This window comes from Miscanthus floridulus, chromosome 9 (assembly GCF_019320115.1).
Source record: "Miscanthus floridulus cultivar M001 chromosome 9, ASM1932011v1, whole genome shotgun sequence".
In the NCBI taxonomy this organism is placed as follows: domain Eukaryota; kingdom Viridiplantae; phylum Streptophyta; class Magnoliopsida; order Poales; family Poaceae; genus Miscanthus; species Miscanthus floridulus.
In genome coordinates this window covers 21,492,241-21,515,533 of record NC_089588.1, presented here as the reverse complement: position 1 = coordinate 21,515,533, position 23,293 = coordinate 21,492,241, and the positions used below count along the sequence as shown (strand labels likewise).

Sequence of the window (23,293 nt, the reverse complement as noted above, 5' to 3'; positions counted from 1 at the left end):
ATGGTTAGGGGAAAGACAGTTATCAAGCGGATCGAGGACAAGACGAGACGGCAGGTGATCTTCTCTAAACGGAGGAGTGGGCTGTTCAAGAAGGCTAGGGAGCTGGCCGTCCTCTGCGATGTGCAGATCGGCGTGCTCGTCTTCTCTAGCACAGGTCGCCTCTACGAATACTCCAACACAAGGTGATATTTGATTGTTCTTGACATCCTGTTCCAGTTTCAACTCGCCCCCGCCCCCCCGTTCCACTAAGCAAAACATTCTGATAAACTGTTCAATTCTCTTATGTATTTTTTTATCACAAGCTCTCTCACAACTGGATTCAGGTTCTTTGCCGAGTGCCTGAGGCACTCGGCAAAGGCCAAATTGCACTCGGCAAAGAACACACGGCAAAAATTTGATCGGCAAAGCCCTCTTTGCCGAGTGCCCCGGGGACACTCGGCAAAGAAAAGCGACCGTCACGGCGCCGGTCCCGTTGACGGTCACTTTGCCGAGTGCCAACCACTACGTCAAAAAGCATTTCTAGGGGCGGTTGTAGACCATTTGTAGGGGCGGTTTGCCCAGCCGCCCCTACGCAAGGGTCTCTACAAATCATGCATTTGTAGGGGCGGTTCCCAGGCCGCCCCTACAAATCGATTTGTAGAGGCGGCTGATGTTTCCAGCCGCCCCTACAAATCAATTTGTAGGGGCGGCTGTAGTACCAGCCGCCCCTACAAACATGTATTTGTAGGGGCGGTTCAATCTAGAACCGCCCCTACAGTACGTTTTCCCGCAAAAAAAAATCAAATTTTCAATTCAAAATCGCTTTGCTGAACGTCCCACAACCAACGTTCCGAACCGCGTTCGCGTTGCCGAACGCCCCGCGACCAACGTTCCGAACCGCGTTCGCGTTGCCGAACGCCCCGTGACCAGCGTTCGCGTTGCCGAACACCCCGCGACCGCGACTACAAGCATAAGAGTATTCTATAAACTACAATTACAAGTCCAATTCACATGAATATATACAATCCATCATTAAATATATAAATTCCATATAAATTGTTATCAACGTCCTAGAGCTAGCCTTTCAGTCTCACGAAGGTGTTGGTACTGAGGATTTGTACCTAACTCAGACTCTCGGTCATGGTAGGCGCCTCTGACGTGTACAATCTGGTCCAATATGAAGTTGCAAAAGTCGCCGACGAGCTCTAAGAGTTGGTCATCCTTGTATGGGTCTCTTTTCATTCCTTTCTCTTCTCTCCACTACAAGAAAACAAGTTTCGGTTTAGTATTTCATACCATTTACGAAGTTTTTATACTACAGGTGAAGAGGTTCAAACTTACCCTTAAGGGGTGTCTTCTGTAGGCACCGGTGTTACCCATCATAGAACATATATAGTATCCACAATGTACACTCCCAGGCTTCTGCTTGGGGCACTGTGTGTTTTGCATATGAAAATGTTAAGTAATGCTTTTGACAGCCATGTAACGGAGTACTGAAGAAGTAAGTTACACTTACCGCACATAGTGTTTTTATAGCCAGCTTTTCCTTCCTTGCTGGATCATGCCTTCCATGATGATTAGTGAAATAGAACCTAAATGCCCTGTTCGAATTATTTTAGTAAATACAACTTGTTAGTATCCAAAAGTGAATGTTACAAGTATGTATACAAACATATAAGCTAATGAGGATTGTCGATATATATACGTCTTGAGAATCGATATGAAGTCTTTGTATGTCACCGTGTCCTTATCTAATGAATCAAAGACCCATTCCATGCTCCTTCCGACATCGACGGCTATACAAATCCAGTGGTTGCTGCATGGATTTAATCATAGAACTAGATAAGCCCTTTTGCATCGAATGAAATATATCGAACAAAGCTTTAAGTATAGAGTTGAGCTTACTCGAAGTTGTATGGTAGCCATATAGTAGAGTGGTGTTGGAGATTTTTGAAAGCCAAGGCAATGTATGCCGCAACCTTAAGGGACTCTTCCCTTAGCTTCGCACTACGGATGCGCTCTTTCTCCCAAAGAGTCTTTGCAGATGCTAGCTCTTTGGCATCCAGTGTCCACCGTTTAGGGTAATTAAAATTTGTTTGGGCTATAGCTTGAGGGTCTACATACCCGGCTTTCACACTTGGCATTTGTTTGACAATGTGCACTTGCATTCTACAAATCACGGCGTGGGTTAGTTACAACAAAATTCAAAGATTACATTCATATCATATTGGGACGACAAGGACTTACAGGCACCACGTGCGAATTAGATTCATCTCCATTTCTCCCAGGTGAAAGCATGTGTGCATGTCATTGAAGTCAAAGACAATTTTCCTGGCTAGGCTTCCAAATGTGCCGGTGGGAAAGCATGCTTGTATGATATCTATGCTCGTTGGGAGAACACTCAAGTACCAATCATGGAACCTTCTCATTCCAAGTGGTAGGCGTTGGATGTCCCAGTTTGGTAGGAAGGGCTTGCCTCTTTCATATTTTTTCGGGCAATCCTTTGACCATTCGATGGCATCAACATTTGGATACTGCTTTGCAATTTGGTGGAGTTTGCTACTGACGGCCTCCTCAGAACCCCGTGATGGGACTTTTTTAACTTGGTTTTTAGGCTTGAACTGATCATGGGAATACCACTTGGACACCGACGAGACGTCTTTGATCGGAACATAAACTGGCCTTATGTTGATTGGAATCTTCTTTCGGAGTTCCCATTCAGGCATGTCCTCATCTTCTTGTGCATCACCTTCTTCAGGAGGCACTCGTTGTTCATGTATCGGTTGTGCTTGTTGAGAAGACTGTGGCATCTCATGATGCACTTGCCCGGTACGAGCTGGAGAAGGTTGTGGCATCTCATCAGGCACATGCTCGATAGGAGGCGGGGAAGAATGTGGCATCTCAGGAATGTGGGGGTCATGAGACGGTGAAAATATCTCCCCGGCCTCAACAACTCGCTCCAAATTTGGGAGAGGGGGAGGCGGCGAAGAAGCAGTCAATATAATGCCCCGTTTGTGCCAGAGGATGAACTGCCCCATAACGTCTCCGAGTAACACCAGCCCCTCGGGAGTTGCGTAGTCTATCCTCCACTGCATGAACTCAGGCTTCACTGTATGCACCTTGACCCTAGTGTAGTCCGGCGGTATCTTATTATTGTGGTGTAAGCTATCGGGAGGATGTGCCACACCCGTTGCCACCTCCATCACAGTGTTCTGCCGGCCACTGAGAAACACCAAGGTGCAACTAGTAGGTTCCCGTATGAGATCGACTGGGGTTGTGGCTGCAGTGGAACCTTGGCTGCTAGGAACTTTCGGAGGGCTGCCAACTAATGCCAGTTCTCCTGGCGGCGTCACTAATATACGTGGCTCCGTAGACATTCCTTGCTCCTCCAGCGCCTTCGCAACTAGAGCCTTCACTTGGAGCTCAAGACTAGTCTCCTAGTCTTAGCCATGTTTCTTGTACATGTGCCTGTCCTCTTCGAATCCTTGCTTCCAGGTCATCCTTTCCCTAGCCCCCTGGTGCGGCCTGTGTGCTCCTTGTTTCCCAAGCCAAGGCTAAGCTCGTCCCTCTCTCTAGAAGGATTGAATGAGCCCGTCTCTTTGTCTTCAGCATATTTCAGTATCCTTGATACCGCCTCTTGGGTCTCCGACTTATTAAACTTAAGATTACTATCGGATGGTTCTGTACTCCTCGCATATATCCAGTTCCTTGAGCGTACCTTCAAGTTCGTCACATCGATATTCCCAGCAGCTGCGGCCTCTTCATCCATCTTCCTAAACTGCTCTTCCTTGGCATAGTAGCCACCGGGGCCTAGATGATGGTGGTGTTTGTTCCTCTTCGCCAGCTCGGTGTTACGGGCACTGAGCTCCAATGCCTCCGCTAAAGTCTTCTGAGCCACGAGCTCCTCCCATTGACTAGGAGTTATTTTGCTGAACTCGTTGAAGGGAGTTAACCCCTTTTGGATATACTTCGTGTTGAGCTTCGACCTCCAACGTCGAAATGACTCTCCCATCATCCTGATAGCATTTTTTTTACCAATTCGTGCTTACCCTCCGGAAATCTAAAATTGACCTTCAGATGCCTATCTCATAGTGCATTCTTTATGTTCTCTGGTACCTCTTTCCAGTTAGGGATTGCTGGGTTCAATTTATCTCTTACTAGGGCCCCAATCGCATTACGGAATCGTCCTCTTAATTCCTTCGGCTCAAGGATCTCCCCTGCTGGCCCAACCTCCGTTATCACATAGCAAGCCTTGTCTGGATATAGATTTCCTTTTCTATCCCCTCGTTTCCTCTTAGGCTTGGTAGTCGTGGTTGTGTCTTGAGTTTGTGGAGCAGAGGCATCATGATCCGTCTCTGTGGTTGTTGCCTCTGCTCTCCTTTCCTCTACTCCGTCTTGTCCAGCGAGATGTCACAGACGTCGACGTCATCTTTTCTAAGTTTCAGGAGGGACCTGTATATAGGACAGGTCAAAGTGTTAGCAGAGGTAACACAGCCAAAGCTTTAGCAAAATTTACAAGCTAAGGCTTCTTCCCTACCTCCTCGGTCAGGTCAAAATCCTTGTCCAAATCTTCCTCCGTTGGTCTCCTTCTTGCTTCAGGTGGGAAAGGATCCTCGGGACTTTCATATCCCTCTTCTGACTCATCATCCTCTTCTTCTTCGCCTTCGGCAGCCTCTCCTTCGGGGCCTTCATCCTCGTCACACTCCTCCTGAGTAAGCATCACTTCTAGATCCTTTTCTACCTCATTATCGAACTGTTCCTGAGTAAGCTGGTCCTCTAGTGCTTGCTCCTCAAGGGTTGGCTGCTCATCATGCTCGGGGCATCGAGCTGCACTGTCTGTTGTCCATGACATTATTTCGCGCTTTGTTCTAAAAGATACAAGAAAGTGTGCTTTAGGTACGCGAGAAGGTATAAGAAATCAAAAAGGTCTATAAACCAAAGTAGTCCTATAAAACAACAATATAAAAAAACGAGAAGTAGCAGTGGTAGAGGCCTCAGAAACATGTCAATCATCATCTGATCTTGAACTTGGAGCATCAAGGCATCGTAACAGAGAAGAGAGGAGAAGGTAATGTAGGGGCGGCTGCTAATGATGCCAAGTTCCTCACAAGTTCTTGATCATCAGCTCATATTCCATATAATGTATGGACTTGGATAATTTCATCATCGGCAAAACAAAGAAGAGGAGAGGAGAGAGGAGATTTGGCAAAAAAAAAACCAACAGCTGCTTAGCAAACATAGAGCAGCAGCTGATGGCAAAAGACATGACAACAAGTCCTGGGCGAGTCCTAGGAGATTTGGCAAAAAAATGCAACAGCAGCCAACAGTTAGTAGCTAGAAGTAGCAAGTAGTAGTAGTAAGTAGAAAGTAGTAGAGTAGAGTAAGTGTAGCAGTAGAGTGGAAGTAGTAGAGTAAGAGCAGCAGCCACTTATGAGTAGCAAGTAGTAAGAGGAGTAGTAGGAGTAGTAAGAGGAGGAGTAGTAGGAGTAGTAAGAGGAGTAGGAGGAGGAGGAGGAGGAGTAGTAGGAGTAGTGGTGGTAGTAGTAGTAGTAGCAGCAGCAACAGCCACTACACACCAGCAGTATATAAGCAAAAAAAATAGAGAAGGAGTGGTAGTAGTAGAGTAAGAGCAGCAGCCACTTAGGAGTAGCAAGTAGTAGTAGTAAGTAGAAAGTAGTAGAGTAGAGTAAGAGCAGCAGCCACTTAGGAGTAGTAGTAGGAGCATCGCTGAAAGAAGAGCAGCAGTAGGAGTAGCAAGTACAGGGAGGAGGAGTAATAGGAGTAGTAAGAGGAGGAGTAGTAGGAGTAGTAAGAGGAGGAGTAGTAGGAGTAGTAAGAGGAGGAGTAGTAGGAGGAGGAGTAGTAGGAGTAGTGGTAGGAGTAGTAGTAGTAGCAGTAGCAGCAGCAGCCACTACACACCAGCAGTATATAAGCAAAAAATAGAGAAGGAGTAGTAGTAGGAGCAGGAGTACTAGTAGGAGTAGTGGTAGGAGGAGGAGTAGTAGTAGCAGCAACAGCCACTACACACTAGCATTATATAAGCAAAAAAACAGAGTAGTAGTAGTAGTAGGAGGAGTAGTAGGAGTAGTGGTAGGAAGAGGAGGAGTAGTCCAAGAAAATATCACAAATATAGTTAATAGTAGAAACCGGCCAATGTGAAAACATAGGAAATCACTTACTACTATAAGCAAAAGGCAGAAATTAGTAGTAGTAGGACAGTAGTAGAAGTAGTAGTAGGAGCAGCAGTAGTAGTAGAAGTAGTAGTAGTAGAAGTAGTAGTACTAGTAGTAGTAGTAGTAGTAGAAGTAGGAGGAGTATGAGTAAGAGGCCTTAGAAATATGTCAATAATCATTTGATCATGATCTTGGAGCATCAAGGCATCGTAACAAATAAGTGCATGAAGGTAAGGTAGATGATGCCTAGTTCCTCATAAGAATTTGATCATCAGCTCATTTCAGATAATATATGGAGATGACAATTTCATCATAGGCAAAAAGGAGAGGAGAGGAGAGAAGAGGAGAGGAGAGGAGGCCAAAAAAAGCAGCAGCTACTTGCCAAAACAAATAGAGCAGCACGAGCTTGACAAAACAAACAGAGCAGCTGTTGCTGCCAAACATAGAGGAGAGGATAAGAAATAGAGTGGAGACGATAGGATCATGTCAGCCATACAGTAGCCGATATGAGCCATGCAGGAAGCCGATAGGCAAGTACTATCGGTAAGCCTGTAGGAAGCAAAAACAAATCGGCCTGTAGGAAGCCGACAAGTGTTAGTAGCCGATAGAAGCCATGCTGGAGGCCAATAGGCAAGCAAAATGGTTGGAAAATTTGCTAAATGCCATCACAAGGAGGCATCTAGTGTGACCTATGGAGAAAAAGAGAGAGATCTACTTCTACCATACAATAGTAAGCTGGTAGATTGTTAACCCAATACCAAGCTGTAAAATTCACAAAAGAAAGACCGGAGTATAACAACTCGATAAGCTACTACATACTTGAGCAAAATGATTGTATTAGTATCAAAATGACTAAGCATGTAATGACTTCTGACAAACAGGTACTAGTGCTCAGGAGCCAGGAGTATTTGGCATGTTACTACATAACAGGCAGCTACATGACACAAGACTATGGCTACTGCACAAGAGTTAAACACTTTAGAGACCTCGCTTATGCAGTATCCTTCCTGCCTTATTACTGGAGAGCCATGCAGGTATATAAGCCCTCAGTACCACTCACCACGAAAGAATAATGTTATTTTGGACATTGACATGCTCTCCAAAAATTTATATTCAAATAAATAATTTAATTGTAGTGTAACAATAGAACCGAATGATATATAATTTAGTTAAATGGGATAGTGTAGCAATGCACAGTACAGTAATTACCCAATCTAGTCATAAGCGTGTTGCCTTCCAATCTAGCCATTGTCAACACAAGGAATGACCTCTATTATACATACACAGCCTCTGAAGGATCACCCTACATACGCGTCTAGCTTGACTACACCGGCAAGATAAGGACTCAAATAGACCGTACATTCTATTTAAGGCAAACAAACATCAAATAAACTGTATATAAGTTAGTTCACAAATTGTTCCTATAAAGAAACCCATCAACAATGTGCAAGGGTAACTGCTTTGAGTGTTCACAAATTGGTCTTTTACTTGTATATAAGTTAGTCAAGGATCACCACTAAGCATGGCCCTTTGCAAGTAAACTCACACTATTGCAAATGATGCTTGATGATGTAAATTCTGATAGATATATTTCCATGTACAGTACAGAAGAAGAGCAATTTAACAAAGATTTTACTCCCGGTTATAGCTTTTGTGCTGCTACTCACATTCACAGCCCTTGTCTGGACATGTAAAAGAAGAGGTACATAGAAAAAGACCCCTTATTTTCAGAAATGTAGTTTAGTCTGTAAATGTACCTATAGGCATGGATACCGTTGTGAAGAGTAGAAGCAAAACGGAGCAGGTGAAAGGCCCAATATTGTAAATACAAAGGAAAGCTAGAGTGTACAGGAAACATGAAAAAGAGGAGCATACCATTGTACAAGCCCTCAGGACACAACACAGCAGCGCAGTTCATGCATAAACTCCATGATCAGCAAGTTGTTCAAAATAATGAGTAGTAGGACCCAACAACTTTTGTAACCGACAGTGAAATCGTGATCAAGCAGTGAGATGAATGAAGCATGGATTTGCAAGGAATTGGAAAGGTTGTTGCAGCTCACGGTGTCTCGTGGAGAGCTCACATAGAGATCAAAGCATCACTATGAAAGGAACTGAAGACAAGAAGAAGGTTCAAGGGATGGAACAAACCTGAGCCGAGGGCTGGGCGCAGGTCGTCGGCGTGCGGGGGCGGGCGCCGAGCACGGGACGCCGGGGGTTGGCGCTCGGGGGAGGGCGTCGGGGCCAGGCATGGGATGCTGGGGGTCGGCGCGCGGGGGCGGGCGCCGGGACCGGGTGCGGGTGTCGGCGTGCGGGGGAGGGGGCCGGGGGCCGTGCGCAGGATGCCGGGGGTCGGCGCGCGGGGGAGGGTGCCAAGGGCCGGGCGCGGGACGCCGGGGGTCGGCGCGCGGGGGAGGGCGCCGAGGGCTGGGGGCGGGACGCCAGGGGTCGGCGCGTGGGGGCGGGCGCCGGGGACCGGGTGCGGGTGTTGGCGGGCACGGGACCGGCGGCGGAAACCCTAGGCAGCCTGACGGCGTCGGAGGAAGAAGACAGCGCCCAGACGATGACTCCCGTGCGCTTCCTCCTATTTATACTAGGTACCATTTCTAGGGGCGGTTCTTGATCCAGCCGCCCCTACAAATAAATTTTTAGGGGCGGTTCCTGATCCAGCCGCCCCTACAAATATTTTCTATTTTTTTAAATTATAAATTCTATATTTTTTATATCATAAAAACACAAAGTAATATAAAAAAATTGTGTATATACACAAATATAATATTTTGTATTATTCTATATATGAAGAAATATATATATAAACAATTGTAGTCAAAACAATATAGAAAACAAAAAAACAAAAATTAAAAATTTGAATTTTAAAACTTTGAATACAATTTTATGACGTTAAATGAAATAAAATGAAAATGTTGTAAACATAAAAGTTGTATAACTCATCAACATGTACAACTTTTATTTTGGTCATCTTGTCATGTGACTTTGTTTGAACAATTCAAATTTTAAAATTCAAATAATTTCAACTTGAAACAAAATTTTGAAAGAGTAAATGATTTCACATGAAAAACTCATGAATACCAAAGTTGTAGAACTCATTAATATGTACAACTTTTATTTTGATCATATTTTCATTTGACAAAATTTGAACAGTTCAAATTTTGAATTTCACTAAATGGCAACTTCAAACAAGATTTTGAAACCTTAAATGATTTCAACAATAAAAGTCGTGAACATAAAAGTTGTTGAACTCCTCATTATCTACAACTTTTATTTTGGTCACTTCTTCATGTGACAAAGTATTAGTAAACATTGTTCATAAATTCACATGACTCATAGTTTCATGAACTATACGAGAAACATGTTGATTTGTGAACAATGTTTACTATCACTTTGTCAGATAAAGAAATGATCAAAATAAAAGTTATAGATCTTGATGAGTTATACAACTTTGGTATTCATCACTTTTTCAGCTCAAAAACATTTAGTGGTTGAAAATCTTGTTTGAACTTGTCATTTTTTTAAATTTGAAAATTTGAAGTGCTCAAACTTTGACAAATGAAATTTGTAGTAATAAAGTGGATGTTCAAATAGAGTCATCTGGATGTTGCAAAGGGTAGTCTCACACACATGCATAAAATGTAGTCTCATACACATACAAAAATATGTAGTCTTACACACGTACATAAATATATAGTCTGACACGCATGCATAAATGAAGTCTTACAAACACACACTTACACAAACACTCCACGTTCAACAACTAGCTAGCCCGCTGTAACGACTTTCCCTTTGACACATTTTCGTTCCCATGGCATTATGTCTTTGGGGAGGTTCTTTTCCACAACACTGATCTTCTTAGGAAAGTCTGAGAATAGCGGCATCTCATCGTACTTATTGTAAGCTTCAACATCATCCACGCCATCAACTCCAATAATGTGTTGTTTCCCGGAGGCAACCACATGCTTTGTCTTCTTCTTCGGGGGGAGGTTACTTTGTGGGTCAGACATATAGAAAACTTGTGCGACACATGAAGTGAGCACCCAAGGGTCATCTTGGTAGCCTAGATTCTTGAGGTCTAGGACTCTCAATCCGATCTCGTTCAGTTGGTGTTGTTTGATCTAGCGGCATCGAAACAGGGCCACCGTTATATCTCTTCTATAGTCAAGTTCACATATCTCTTCAATGATGCCAAAGTATTGGATCTTTCGCCCTAATCCATCGAGAGCCTCTATTCAAACGCCGTTGTTTTGGTTCACATATTTACTATCCTTTGCGTGGGTATAGTACGTGTACCCATTGATGTCATAAGCATTCCAAGATGTCACTTGTCTCGATGGCCCCTCCGCCAACCTACTGATGGTAATAGAGTCTATGGTTTCTCTAGGCGGTATGTTTTGGTCCGTCAACCATGTAGTTAGTCGTTGCTTGTGTTGTTTCATGACCCAATCATCCGAACGGCCATTTCTCTCTACCATAATGATAGCCAAGTGTTCATCAATATACGGTTGCATCAGTTGTGTACTCTGCAAGACACTGTAATGCGCCCGACTCACCTCTTTGTAATCATGGTCGATGAACACTTTTCTACCACTGGTGCCCTTCCCAGCTAGCTTACCCTTGTGACGAGAATTAGGTTTACCAATCCCTTTCTATACTTTTAGGTACTCTTGACAGCACTCAACGACTTCTTCAGTACTATAACCCTCTATCATGGAGCCCTCTGGGTATGCTCGATTATGCACGTATCGACTTAAAACTGACATGAACCACTCATAGGACCACATTTCATGCAAGTAGCAAGGGCCAAGCGCCTGTATCTGATGAACCATGTGAATCATGAGATGTGGCATTATATCAAAAAAAGCAGGAGGTAAACACATCTCCAGTTGGTTTTGTGTCTCCACCATAAATTCATGTAGGTCACTCAGCTCTTCCTTGCCAATCGTCTTCTGTGAGATCTTCGAAAAGAAGTAGCACATGCAGGTGATGGCTATTTTCAAGAACTCTAGCTTTATAGCCCTGATTGCAATAGGTAGAAACACTGTCAGCATCACATGACAATCGGGAGCCTTGCAGTGTGTTATTGACAAGTCCTTCATCGACACTAGATTCTTCACATTTGCTGAAAACCCAGTCGAGACTTTGATCCCCCTCAGGAAAGTGCATAGCTCTCTTCTTGTCTGGTGTTAGGTTGAAGTACGCCACGGGCAGAGTGTATTTTCCATTATCCTCAGGTACCGGGTGAAGCTGTGCCATCATGTTTAGCTGCACCATGTCTTTCCATGCTTTCAGACCATCCTTTGACTTGCCTGTGTCCATCAAGGTAGCAATGAGACTCTCAAAGACATTCTTCTGTATGTGCATAGCATCAATGGCATGGGGGACCTCCAAGTCTGGCCAATAAGGCAGATACTGAAAGAAGATCGATTATTTCTTGAAAGGTACGCCTTCGACAGGAGGTGTGCTTCTATCTCTGTTTGTCCCATCCAGATTCTTCTTTCCATAGATGACGCGTATGTTTTTCACCATTCTATACACATGTTCTCCGTTATGACGTCTCTCCAGAGGGGGTTCAATCTTTAGGGCGTTGTCATAAAATCTAAAGAACAATTTGCTGCGGTACTTGTGACTTGTCTTTAAGAAGCGTCGGTTCCTTAGGTAAACTATCTTCTTGGATGCATCTAGGTACACCCATGTAGTACCATCCAAGCAAACCAAGCATCCTGTCTTCCCTTTGATCTGTCCAGACAAAGCAAACAGCGCGGGGTAATCATTGATAGTAACAAATATTATTGCTCTATATATAAAGTCCTCCTTTCAGAACGTATCGTACATCTGCTCCCATGCCTCCATAGCCTCTCCATTTCTTGCATCAAGGGCTCGAGGAACACGTCTATATCAATGCCTGGTTGTTTAGGGCCATAAATAAGAATAGTGAGGAGAAGGTACTTTCTCTTCTGACACAACCATGTTGGGATGTTGTACATGGTCAAGATCACTGGCCATGTGCTGTGGTTGCTCATCCTCTCATTGAAAGGATTCATTCCATCGGTGCTCAGGCCAAACCGTACATTCCTTGGGTCATCGCTGAATTCTTTGTGCTTCTCATCAAACCTTTGCCACTGACTACAATCAGCCGGGTGTGCAATCTTATCATCATCCACCTTGCGCTCATCATCCCACCATGTCATGAGTGCGGCTTCTTTAGGGTTTAGGAACATACGTCTCAAGCGGTCGGTCACTGGCAGGTACCATATTACCAGGGTAGGAATTCTTCTCTGCTTTGCATCGTTGCCTAATGGAGTGTCCTCTGGGGCTGAGATTCTTGTACCACCTTTTTTGTACCCTTCTTATTCCTCTTTTTCCCTGTGGATGGTTTGTCCCCACCGTAAAGGTCAATGTTCTTGTACTGGCTGGCCCCACACCAGGGACATTTATCCAATGACTTGAACGTTTCGCCATGAAAAAGTATACAGTGGTTGGGGCATGCATGTATTTTTTCAACCCCCATTGTCAATGGACTTATGACCTTCTTCACTTGGTATGTGTTGGCGGGAACTGAGTTTGGTTGTGGCAGCACCCATGACAGGAGATGCAATAGATCATTGAAACTACAGTCTGACCAGCCGTACTTAGCCTTCAGGATGAGCAGCTCAAGCACGAAACGTAGCAATGTCCATTGTGTTGGACAGCCCTTTTCAACACCATACACAGTCTCATTCGATGCTTGTCACTCTTTCCAAATTTTCTAGACCTTTTGGGCTATTTAGTAAAATCTCTGGTCCAAGGGTTCGAATCATGTCATCTAAATCATCTTCAACTCCGACACGTGCTCCACCATCATTATTGGCACCACCTTCGTCGTTACCATCCCAACCACTAGCATCACCACCTTGTTCATTGCCAAACTCGAAATCCATTCGTGCATCAAGCTCTGCTGAATATTGGGACAGGGATTCTATGGTTTCGTCGTCGTATTCCTCCTCATCCTCGTCGTTAACAATAACCGTTTCACCATGTTGAATCCACACTGTAGTCCTCAACAAATCCTCGCATAATCAAATGTGATCTGATGATAGTCACATCTGTCCATGCCATACAGTTCTTGCAATCTTTACAGGGGCAAATAATTGTATCCTTGTTCTCTTTTAATGTCGTTGCATGCTTCGTTGCGGCTTCAATAAATTTATCCACCTCTTCACGGAAACCTGCCTTGAACCTTAACGAACCATACATCCAAGAGTTCCTGTACTCCATCTTTTACAACAACAGCAAAACAAACATTAAAGGACTACTTATTCAGATATATATAAAAATGAATCAAAGTAATAATTATTTGAGAATAATTGTATATACCTCAGATATATATGAATATAAATCTAATATAATTACATGAAGCATACAAACACACCATGGTAGAGGAAAATTAATTAATGGCCCATTTATCCATAAATAATTAAAATACATATTTATTGATTACAATAAACAATTTCAAAGACAACAATTAGCAATAATTATACTTTACCCAATATCTTTCATACAAACCCTAGTCCAATTTTATCAAACATAAATTTATAAAAATAAAATTAATAAAAAAGCCAAACCCTAGATCTAGATCACATGCACATGAAACATCCATAAAACTAACTAATGGTTCACTAAAATCAAGAAACATGGACCAAATAAGGGTATGATCTTGTTCCCCTCCCTAATTTACCCTAGTACATTTAAAAGTTGGGTCTAATTTGCTCATAAATAGCTCAAGCACCATAGAAGAGAGAGAAAAACAAAACTCTAATTACTCACTAACCAACCATTAAAACTTCAAAAAAAAGTGTGGAATAGCATTTTCTTACCTTCTACAACCTCTCCACCAAAGGATTTGAGACAAAAACCTTCCCCCTTAGTAGAGCAATTTTTGGGAGGTGCCCAAGGCCTCCCCACCTTTCTTTCACGGGTTGGAGTGAGTGACCCGAGGAGAAAGAAGGTGCTGCTTCTGTTTTATATGGGGCCATTTGTAGGGGCGACCGGTGATTGAGCCGCCCCTACAAATTAGAGCTATAAATACGGGGCCATTTGTAGGGGCGGCTCAATCACCAGCTACCCTACAAATAGCATTTTCAGGGGCGGCTGGTGATTGAGCCGCCCCTACAAATCAGACCCCATTTGTAGGGGCGGCTCGTAACACCAGCCGCCCCTGCTGTTCCATTTGTAGGGGCAGCTAGGGTCTGGGCACCCGAGCACGCCACTGTAGGGGCGGCTCCATCACCAGCGGCCCCTACAAAAAAATTGAACCGTTGCTAAAAATCGTTTTCTACGTAGTGAACCCTGCAGGCACTCGGCAAAGATTTTTTTTATTTTTTTTTTGAAAAATTTCTTTGCCGAGTGCCAACCCGTGAGGCACTCGGCAAAGAGCTTTTATTTTTTTTTGAAAAAATTCTTTGCCGAGTGCCAACCCTACAGGCACTCGGCAAAGTGTTTTTATTTTTTTTAAAAAAATTTCTTTGCCGAGTGCCAGCCATCGGGCACTCGGCAAACGTTTTTCATTTTTTTAAAAAAATTGCTTTGCCGAGTGTCAACCCGAAAGGCACTCGGCAAAGATTTTTTATTTTTTTTAAAAAATTTCTTTGCCGAGTGCCCTATGGATGGCACTCGGCAAAGTTTTGAATTTTTTTTAAAAAAATTCTTTGCCGAGTGCCCTATGGCTGGCACTCGGCAAAGTTTAAATTTTTTTTAAAATTTCTTTGCCGAGTGTTATGGTCACAGCACTCGGCAAAGCTGGAAAATCTGTTTTCTGGTCGCTCATTTTTCCAGCTTTGCCGAGTGTTGTGACCATTGCACTCGGCAAAGGGGTCCTTTGCCGAGTGCAACACTCGGCAAAGTGACCCAAAACGGCAAATTTTTTTTTTGCATTCCATCATGACAAATACATTCATACAAACATATATCACATATATATCTCATCCATCACATATATATCTCATCCATCCACACATCCATCCGCCCATATCACATCCATCACAATATATAATAATAAGTGCTCAAGTCCATCCAAATAAGTCCACAAGTATATCACAAGTCCATCACCAAGTGAACAACAAATGTAAAAAATACAACATGCACTCATCTCGCCCACTGCGACTGTGGTGAAGGCCCAGATGCATCATTCGGAGGTGCATGAGGTGGATTATTCGAACCACCGTCAGATGGAGACTGCACAAATGAGAAAAGATTGCATGTGAGACAAGATTATTTTGATAGCTAATCTAGGACGATAGAGGCCATACAAGCAAAGCACAAGCGAAAGTAAAAAACTTTGATACTCACAGAAGTAGCTGCAGCTACAAGACGCGGAGGCGGAGGTGGAACCAACAGCCCAGGTGGCAGAGACAAGCCCATACGTTGCCCAAGCCCTTGTAGGAAATCCGTAATGTCCATCAGCCTCTGCGCCTGGACCTGCCGCTCAGCCCGCTCGGTCTCCAGCTAGGCCCCCAGCTCCTGACGTTTCTTCATTTCTTGTTCCAGCCGGGCCTGTAATATTTCACTCCAATGTTTCAGTAATGCAAAGCTAATTAAGGTGTGTAAAGATCAATGTATGACGAGTAAAACAGGAATAACCTCGAGTGCGTCGACCCGGTGCTGTGCAGCGGTCGGCCGTGTGCGAATGGCCGGGCTCTCGCTCGTGCTCCGTGCTCGGATCTGGGAGAGAGAGGGAGTAGAGGCCGTGTCGATGACGTCGTCGCCAAGCTAGAACCGCTCATGCTTCTTGCCTTGCCCCGCCCTCATGACGGCCTCTCCATCGAAGTCCTGGGTGCTCGGATCGTGGTCTGACTCATGGAGCGACCTCGCCACCTCAGTGTACTCACTGATGCGGGAGTGGACGCTTGGGTTCGTGTATGCCTCGGGCGGGTCCTCCAGGTTGAAGGAGACGTCGGATGTCACCTTGCCCTTGTGGGCCATACACCATGCCTGGAAGTCCGAGCAAGCCTGGCCACTATGTGACGCCGACTGCACAAAAAAATTGGAGGCCAAAAACAAAAAAAACAAAAAAACTTTGTTGTCTTTGCTGAGTGCCAGGCATAAGGCACTCGGCAAAGAGTGTTTTAAATTTTTTTTAAAAAATTTCCTCTTTGCCGAGTGCGTCCACAGGAGCACTCGTCAAAGAAATTATAAAAAAATTAAATCTTTGTCGAGTGTCGTGCCAGGGGCACTCGGCAAAGTATTTTTTTTTAAAAAAATTTCTTTGCCGAGCGCCAGATCTGAGACGCTCGGCAAAGAATTTAAAAAAAATTTAAATCTTTGCCGAGTGCCAGATCTGGGGCACTCGGCAAAGAATTTAAAAAAAATCAAATCTTTGCCGAGTGCCTAACAGCAGGCGCTCGGCAAAGAAGGCCGTGATCGAACGCCGTTTCGCGGGCAGCCTATGCCGAGTGTAGAGATTTTGCCGAGTCTGGCACTCGGCAAAGAAGTCCTTTGCCGAGTGCCCGTGTTTGTCGAGTGCCCGGCACTCGGCAAATAACTATTTGCCGAGTGCAATTCTTTGCCGAGTGTCCGATTTTTGACACTCGGCACAGAATTTTGCACTCGGCAAAGTCTCTGTTTCCAGTAGTGTCTTATGTATTTCGGACTGCGGACGAGCGGTAGCTCGGGTGGTAGCGTCCCAGTGGTGGGAAGCTCCAGATTGGGAGCTCAACTCCCCACCTTCGTATGCGTAGTTTTGCTTGTTGTAAAAAAAACCCCCTCGTCTGTCACACGCCAAAGCACAGGTCTAAGGCCAGTCCAATCTCACGGAAACTGTAATACTGCTGTGTAGGTAGGGTAGGGGTTCAGAGATTTTCTCGACCTACATGAGAATGTCTTGTTCTTAAGCACAATGCTTGGGGGCTATCATACCCTCCGCGGGTCAAGTTTTTTTTTATGTATTTCAGACTACACGTATGATGTATGTGCTCTCCCTCCATCTATCATAAAAGTAATGCATATCTCGCTTTTCGAATAGTCAAACTTTTTTCAAGTTCATTTGACTAGATTTTTAAAAAAAAATATTATCAACATTCGTATCACCAAATATGTTTATTATAAAAATAGATAACCTAATGATATTTATTATGCATCATAAAAATTATATTTTTCTGTATATATATTTGATCAAGTATAAAACAAATAGCCACGGGCAATACAGTTTTTGTCGTACATAGATGCACGCAACATTAGCTAACTAATGCAAGGGCAAATTATCACTTGAAAACGTATTACTAGTGAGTTGAACCAGTAACAACATAGTTTTTCCTATCTTAACCCTTATTTGGATGTTATCGAATCCACCTCAATCCACATGTATTGAGGTGGATTGATATGGAATTTAGTTCAAGTTCCACTCCAATCTACCTCAACACATGTGGATTGATGCGAAAACAATAACATCCAAACAAGGCATAATAAGTAATATGATTCATCCAGCTGAAAACACTTAGCATATGTATGAACGTATATAATGAACTACAAGCTTTTATTGCTAGGAAAACTGCTTAATCTTGTACTTGAATATAATGTCCGCAATATCATTGCAGGGATATGTATATATTCTGGAACAAAGATGGTCAAGGATAAAAAAAATCAAATATATAGTTCTTTAATACTCCCTGATTAGAAAATAATTTTTATTTCACATAAAATAATATGCCAATTCTAGGGATATAATATCTTCCTTTCTCTCCATTTACCAGTGCAGTTGACAAGTTCTCATTTTGTTCTCTCATATTAAATTATCTGTTCAGATAGCAACTCTAGCATTGACCCTCAAATCAAAGCCCCTACTTAAGATTTGAGAACTAAATAAAAGACTGAAATTATAGAGAAAGCAAAACTATATATAATTCATTATAACTATCTACGTGTCTCAAAACCGAGCCATAGTCATTAGACAAAGTAATCACTTTACTGTTGCCAATAGAAAGTCCACTTTTTTATCAACTCGTCACTTTGTTTGTAATACGAAACATCATCTCATTAGCTTACCGTCAGTATTTGAGGTAATGAAGGTCATATTAGAAACTTACATAAATTCGTAACATTGCAACAAATTTACTCATTGTAATGTTAACTTCCTTCTATTATTTTCAATTAACAATTGTTTATTTGATCAAGTGACTTGCTTGCTCATTGTGTTTGACCAGCACGAGATCTATTGTTGAAAGATACCAGGATATAAAAGATGGCAATCGACTCATGAGCACGAGCACTGAAACTAAGGTCTTGTGCAATGCTATCAACTTTTAAGTTATTCTCATGCATTATTAGGTTCATATTGAGACATTATTTTTATGTTAGTATATAGTAGTAGGCAAAATTTTCCCTAACTTCTTTGAATCCACATTATGCATGTGGTTCTTTTCACCTATTGATTTGTTAAGCCACGTGCTTAATAATTGATCTTAAGCAGCTTCTATGTTTAGGAGTCCACAAAGCTCAGAATTGCTAAAATCAAGGTAGCCGGAGCAATCATATGTATGTGGCAACTTAGTAAACCTTTTTTCCACCGTAGACTTTTATATTATTATTGTTATCCTTAAAGAAAATTCACTACCAAAACCCTGCGATCACCAGATGAACCACTGGGTACCAAAACCCTGCGACAAATCATATGGTGATACGACATTGCCTAATTTTTTTATGTTAGAAAAGAATATGTCAAAATATTTTCCTCACTAGATGATCCACCTCTATCACTATGACATGCCATCAGAGCATACGATGAACTCTAGTAAGCATGGCCAGCCGAACTTGGGTTTTCCATAGTTCCACTAGATGATCTGCTAGGCTCCCAAAGGTGCCATAGGATCATATGGTGGTGACCAGTACACATGGCCACCTTGAACTAGTTGCTACATAGTTCCACCAAATGATCTACCGGAGGTCACAAAGACACCACTGGATCATATATATGGTGAAGACTAGAAACTTAGCCAGGCTATGAGTTCCATTCTTGCATAGTGCCATAGGATCATCTGTTGCCTTTGAATGATTGAAACGGTGCACAATCTAGTGCACTTTCTGCCTCTATCTTAAGCCGAACATTGTCCAATTTAATTTCTTTGAGATCCATCTGAAATTCTCCATCTGTTATAGCCACTTGTGAAATGATTTGGTACGAGTTACTCATTTTGTTTGCATACGGTTGCTCTAAAATTCAAATTTCCATTAAGCTACTCGTTGTCAATCCCTCTTAATATATAGTACAACCAAAGATGAAAGAAAGACCTAATTTTAAATCCAAGTGCCTCCCAAGACCAAGTATGCACTTAGACACTATATAGTCTTTAGCCTTTAAGGATATCCTTTCATCCATATTTAGTTCAATTCACCGGGGCCAAGACAACTATGTGAGCTCAAATTTGACTAATCATTTGTTAATTACCTACAAAAAAATTTAGCCACATACCCTTGTATTCATCAATCACTGAAAACCAAAATTGGGCCTCGATGAGTTAAATCTACCTCTTTTTGGTGATTCATGACAACACAAGTCCAACACATGATAAGAATTTAAAGGTTTGGGCCTCCTTGCTTTCCAACAATCACTTGTCTCAACAATACAAATGTAGAATGAACCCCTAAAACAAGTCTCATTGACATGATATATAGTATAACAATAAAGCACAACTAGTCACACAAGAGTATAGGTTAGCTAGGCAAGCAACATGTGCAAGAAGTACATATCAACCAAGAGAAACCAACAAAGAGCTAAAGACCTATCTACCCCTCTAAACTCCCCTAAATCTCTCACCTCTCCTCTTTAGCATCAAAGGACCAAAAACTAAGTGACAAATGTTGATAGAAGATGCGCATCTATAGTCTGTGGAGTCACAATGTATTATGAGATGTCCTTATAATCATCTTTTGAATCTTTTGTGTTCTCCCTTAGACTAGAGTCTCCTGAAGGTACTTCTCAAAATCCTTCGGAATAGTAGACTCTTTACCAAAAGCATGTAGAAGCTCTAGCTGAATGGACTCTTGAATTGTGGAGACAAAAACAGACTCGGTGTTTGTAGGCTTCTATGTGGTCTGGACAAGCTTAGCATGAACAATGGTGGCCTTGGTAGTGATACACGAAGTAGCAACACCAGCCATCGGAGCAGTTGAGGAATCCTAAAGGAGGAGTCACTGACAGATCATCTGAGTCAGGTGAGATAGTGCTATAGGGTGTCAAACAACCTAGAGATAGACGTTCAAACTAAAGGCTGTTTGGCAAGAGAGGGAACATTGATCCAAGTATAATGTCCAATGTATGGTCCTGGGGAATCTGAACAAGAGGAGGTCCTATATTATGTCCAATAGTAAACTAAGGAGCCATCGAGCCAAACTCTAAGCCCTACTGCTAAAAGAACAAGATATGAGGAGCTGCAAATGGCAGGGTTGCATTATAAGAGACTGAGATGTCATGGCCTAAACTGAGGTATGGCAATGCCAATCTGCTGAAACAGGTGTGAAAATAGAAGAGTGTTCTATTGGTTGTCTTTGTCCTCACAGTTTTGATCAATCAACAAGTTAGGATACAGTACGGGTATTGAACGAGTGGATTCAGATATAAATTATCCATTTAGTATCTAAGTCCCTTTTTTGGATATGTTGGAACAAGACACATGTTTGGGGCAGATTTTTCTATTTCATTAGCCACATAAACCATGGCAGGATTAGGGTACACATAGGAGTAGCAAACTTGCAACTGAAGAAAGGATTACAACATATTTTGAAGTAGATGTTAAGTAGATGCTAAAGCAAGATAATAAGATAAGGTGCTGACATATGCACCAACTACTCCCATTTTTTTTGCCTTTCGGTTAATTATGGCCTTTTATGGTTGGAGTGTTAATTTTGCAAAAGTAGTACACACATTTCTTCAATTACATTTCCGTTTTCAGTGTTTATTTTACAAAGTAAGAAATAAACTGTATGCTTCTTTGCTGTCTGTTCCTGCATGCAGTTTTGGCAAGCTGAGGCAAAAAACTTGAGGCAACAACTGCATAACTTACATGAAAGTCATATGTATGACCCCTTCCCATCCCCCTAGCCCCACCTTGCCTCCCCTTTGAATTATACGGATGTGCAGTGTTTTCGAACTAACAAGAATATTTCAGTGTGCATCCACTACTCGACAATGTGGTTTAATTATAAGTGTGAAGAAGAAGAATGTACTATTTACCATTCCCCAACAACATGGTTGCTCACCTGTAATGTTGTCTTGGTGTCGTGTCCAACATGAACGCAATGCAAGGACATTTTAGTAATAAATGAGCTCTCTGATTTCCCCATAAAGAAAGAAGAATTAAAAACGTACATTAAGTGAGACAATAGTGTGAAGTGGCGGATCTAGGAAAATAAGTTAGGAAGGGCTTCTTCCATTATCTTCTACCTCTAGCCTCTCCTTTCAAGCTTCCATAGGTACAAATTGTAGGGGCGGGGGTGGGGGTGGGGGTGGGGGCTTAGGAGGGGCTCCATGCTTCGAGTAGCGGTAGCGGGGCTCGAGCCCACCCCGCCCCGGTGCTAGATCCGCTTCATAGGAGTAAAAAACAAGGATATAGCAGTGAAGCATTATTCCAACCTAAGGCCCGGTTCGCTTCTCTTATAATCCGTCTTTTTCAGCTTGTTTTTTTAGCCGGAACCGTGTTTTTCTCTCACAACAAATCAGCCGCAACAGTGTTTCGGCTTGTTTTTTCAGCGAAGCGAACGGGACCTTAGTCCATAAGTGCTATAAAATTTACTCTGAGCGGATAGATGCTTTCTTCCATTATCCATACTTCATTCTATTCATTGCCCACAAGTAATGCTGACAAGATAGAGTCAACCTTTTCTAATTCTAGGGTCAGACATCCTAGGACCTGCCTTATAGAAAACAAGGACGACCGACGTATAGTGCACAACTGCACAACGATAATGTTGAAAATCTATCTTTGAGAAATAGATGGCTTTGTATGATAACAAACGAGAGCATCAACATAGATAAAAGGCAACCAAAAGCTGACTTTCCATTTTTTTTATACTGAAGGTTACATACATCAGGAAGTCGAAACATGCTAATCCAAATCTAAGAGAAACTTAAAATTTACTTTGGTGTTTAATAAAGTTGGAATGATGCGATGTCTCAATAAGCTATACTGCAGGCAATTGCTGGGACAAAATCTTTCTGGCCTGGAAGTAGAAGAGTTGAAAAATTTAGAGAACCAGCTGGAAATGAGCCTCCATAACATTCGGCAAAAGAAGGTAATATCTGCTTCCCGATGTGGAGATCAAGCACCAGATGAATGTAGTTGACACCTCTCTTCCCAGGATAACCTAATAATCAATCAAATTCAAGAGTTGAAAAAGAAGGTTAGTTGATCTATCTAGTTTCATCATAACCACTTTGTTAAAAATATTATGGTCGACTCTCCCAAGTCCCAAATTGAATTTCAGGAAAACATTATGCTTCAAGAATACGAGGAACTACAGCATCATTTTGACATCAATCGCCAAGAGAACATGAATTTGCAGAAAAAGGTGGGACCTTATTATAACAAGTATTATGGAAAACCCAAAATAGAAATATCATTCTAAAAGTTTTTAAACAAACTTGAACCAGGGTAAAGTCTCCCCTAAGATATGTCATTAACAAAAATCTCAACCACAGGGTTAAGAAAAGGCCATGAAACCCCAGCTATTATGTAGCAGGAGTGACCCTGTAGGTCCAAAAATAACTCCCCTACCACAGCACCATGCACATATTAGTTCTCAATATTTGTTGCAAGATGTAATCCAATTTTGTTTCTTAGGTACACAGACAACAAGGAGTAGATGGGGGAGATAAAAGTTCTGCTATTGAGTACAACATATTGCTGGTCCAGATGAGGATTTAACTTCAGTTCGTCTGGAGCTAAACCTACCGCACAGCACGTAGCCAAAGAGAAACTGGAGTAACCAACAATGGGGTAAGTGTGTTTTCATGCTGACCTAACAACCTTTTTTTTTTGTTTGATATCAGTGCATATCAAATAATATGTTGACCAGTCACTGAAATTTCAGACGGCTTTGACTGCGTTGAATGGGAGAATCACGAGCAGACTTACAAGCTGGAAACTGGAGTTTGGCTTTAC

The 23,293-nt window shown here is 42.5% G+C and overlaps 1 protein-coding gene across 1 annotated transcript; it reads left to right on the top strand.

Moving 5' to 3' along the window:
- On the top strand, positions 1-23,056 carry LOC136479419 (MADS-box transcription factor 23-like). The gene is made up of 8 exons (XM_066477293.1): positions 1-182; positions 11,925-11,930; positions 18,341-18,416; positions 21,148-21,209; positions 22,325-22,424; positions 22,491-22,532; positions 22,617-22,700; positions 22,973-23,056. The coding sequence occupies exons 1-8, from the start codon at positions 1-3 to the stop codon at positions 23,054-23,056; spliced, it is 636 nt and encodes a 211-aa protein (XP_066333390.1).
- Positions 23,057-23,293: the final 237 nt, after the last annotated feature.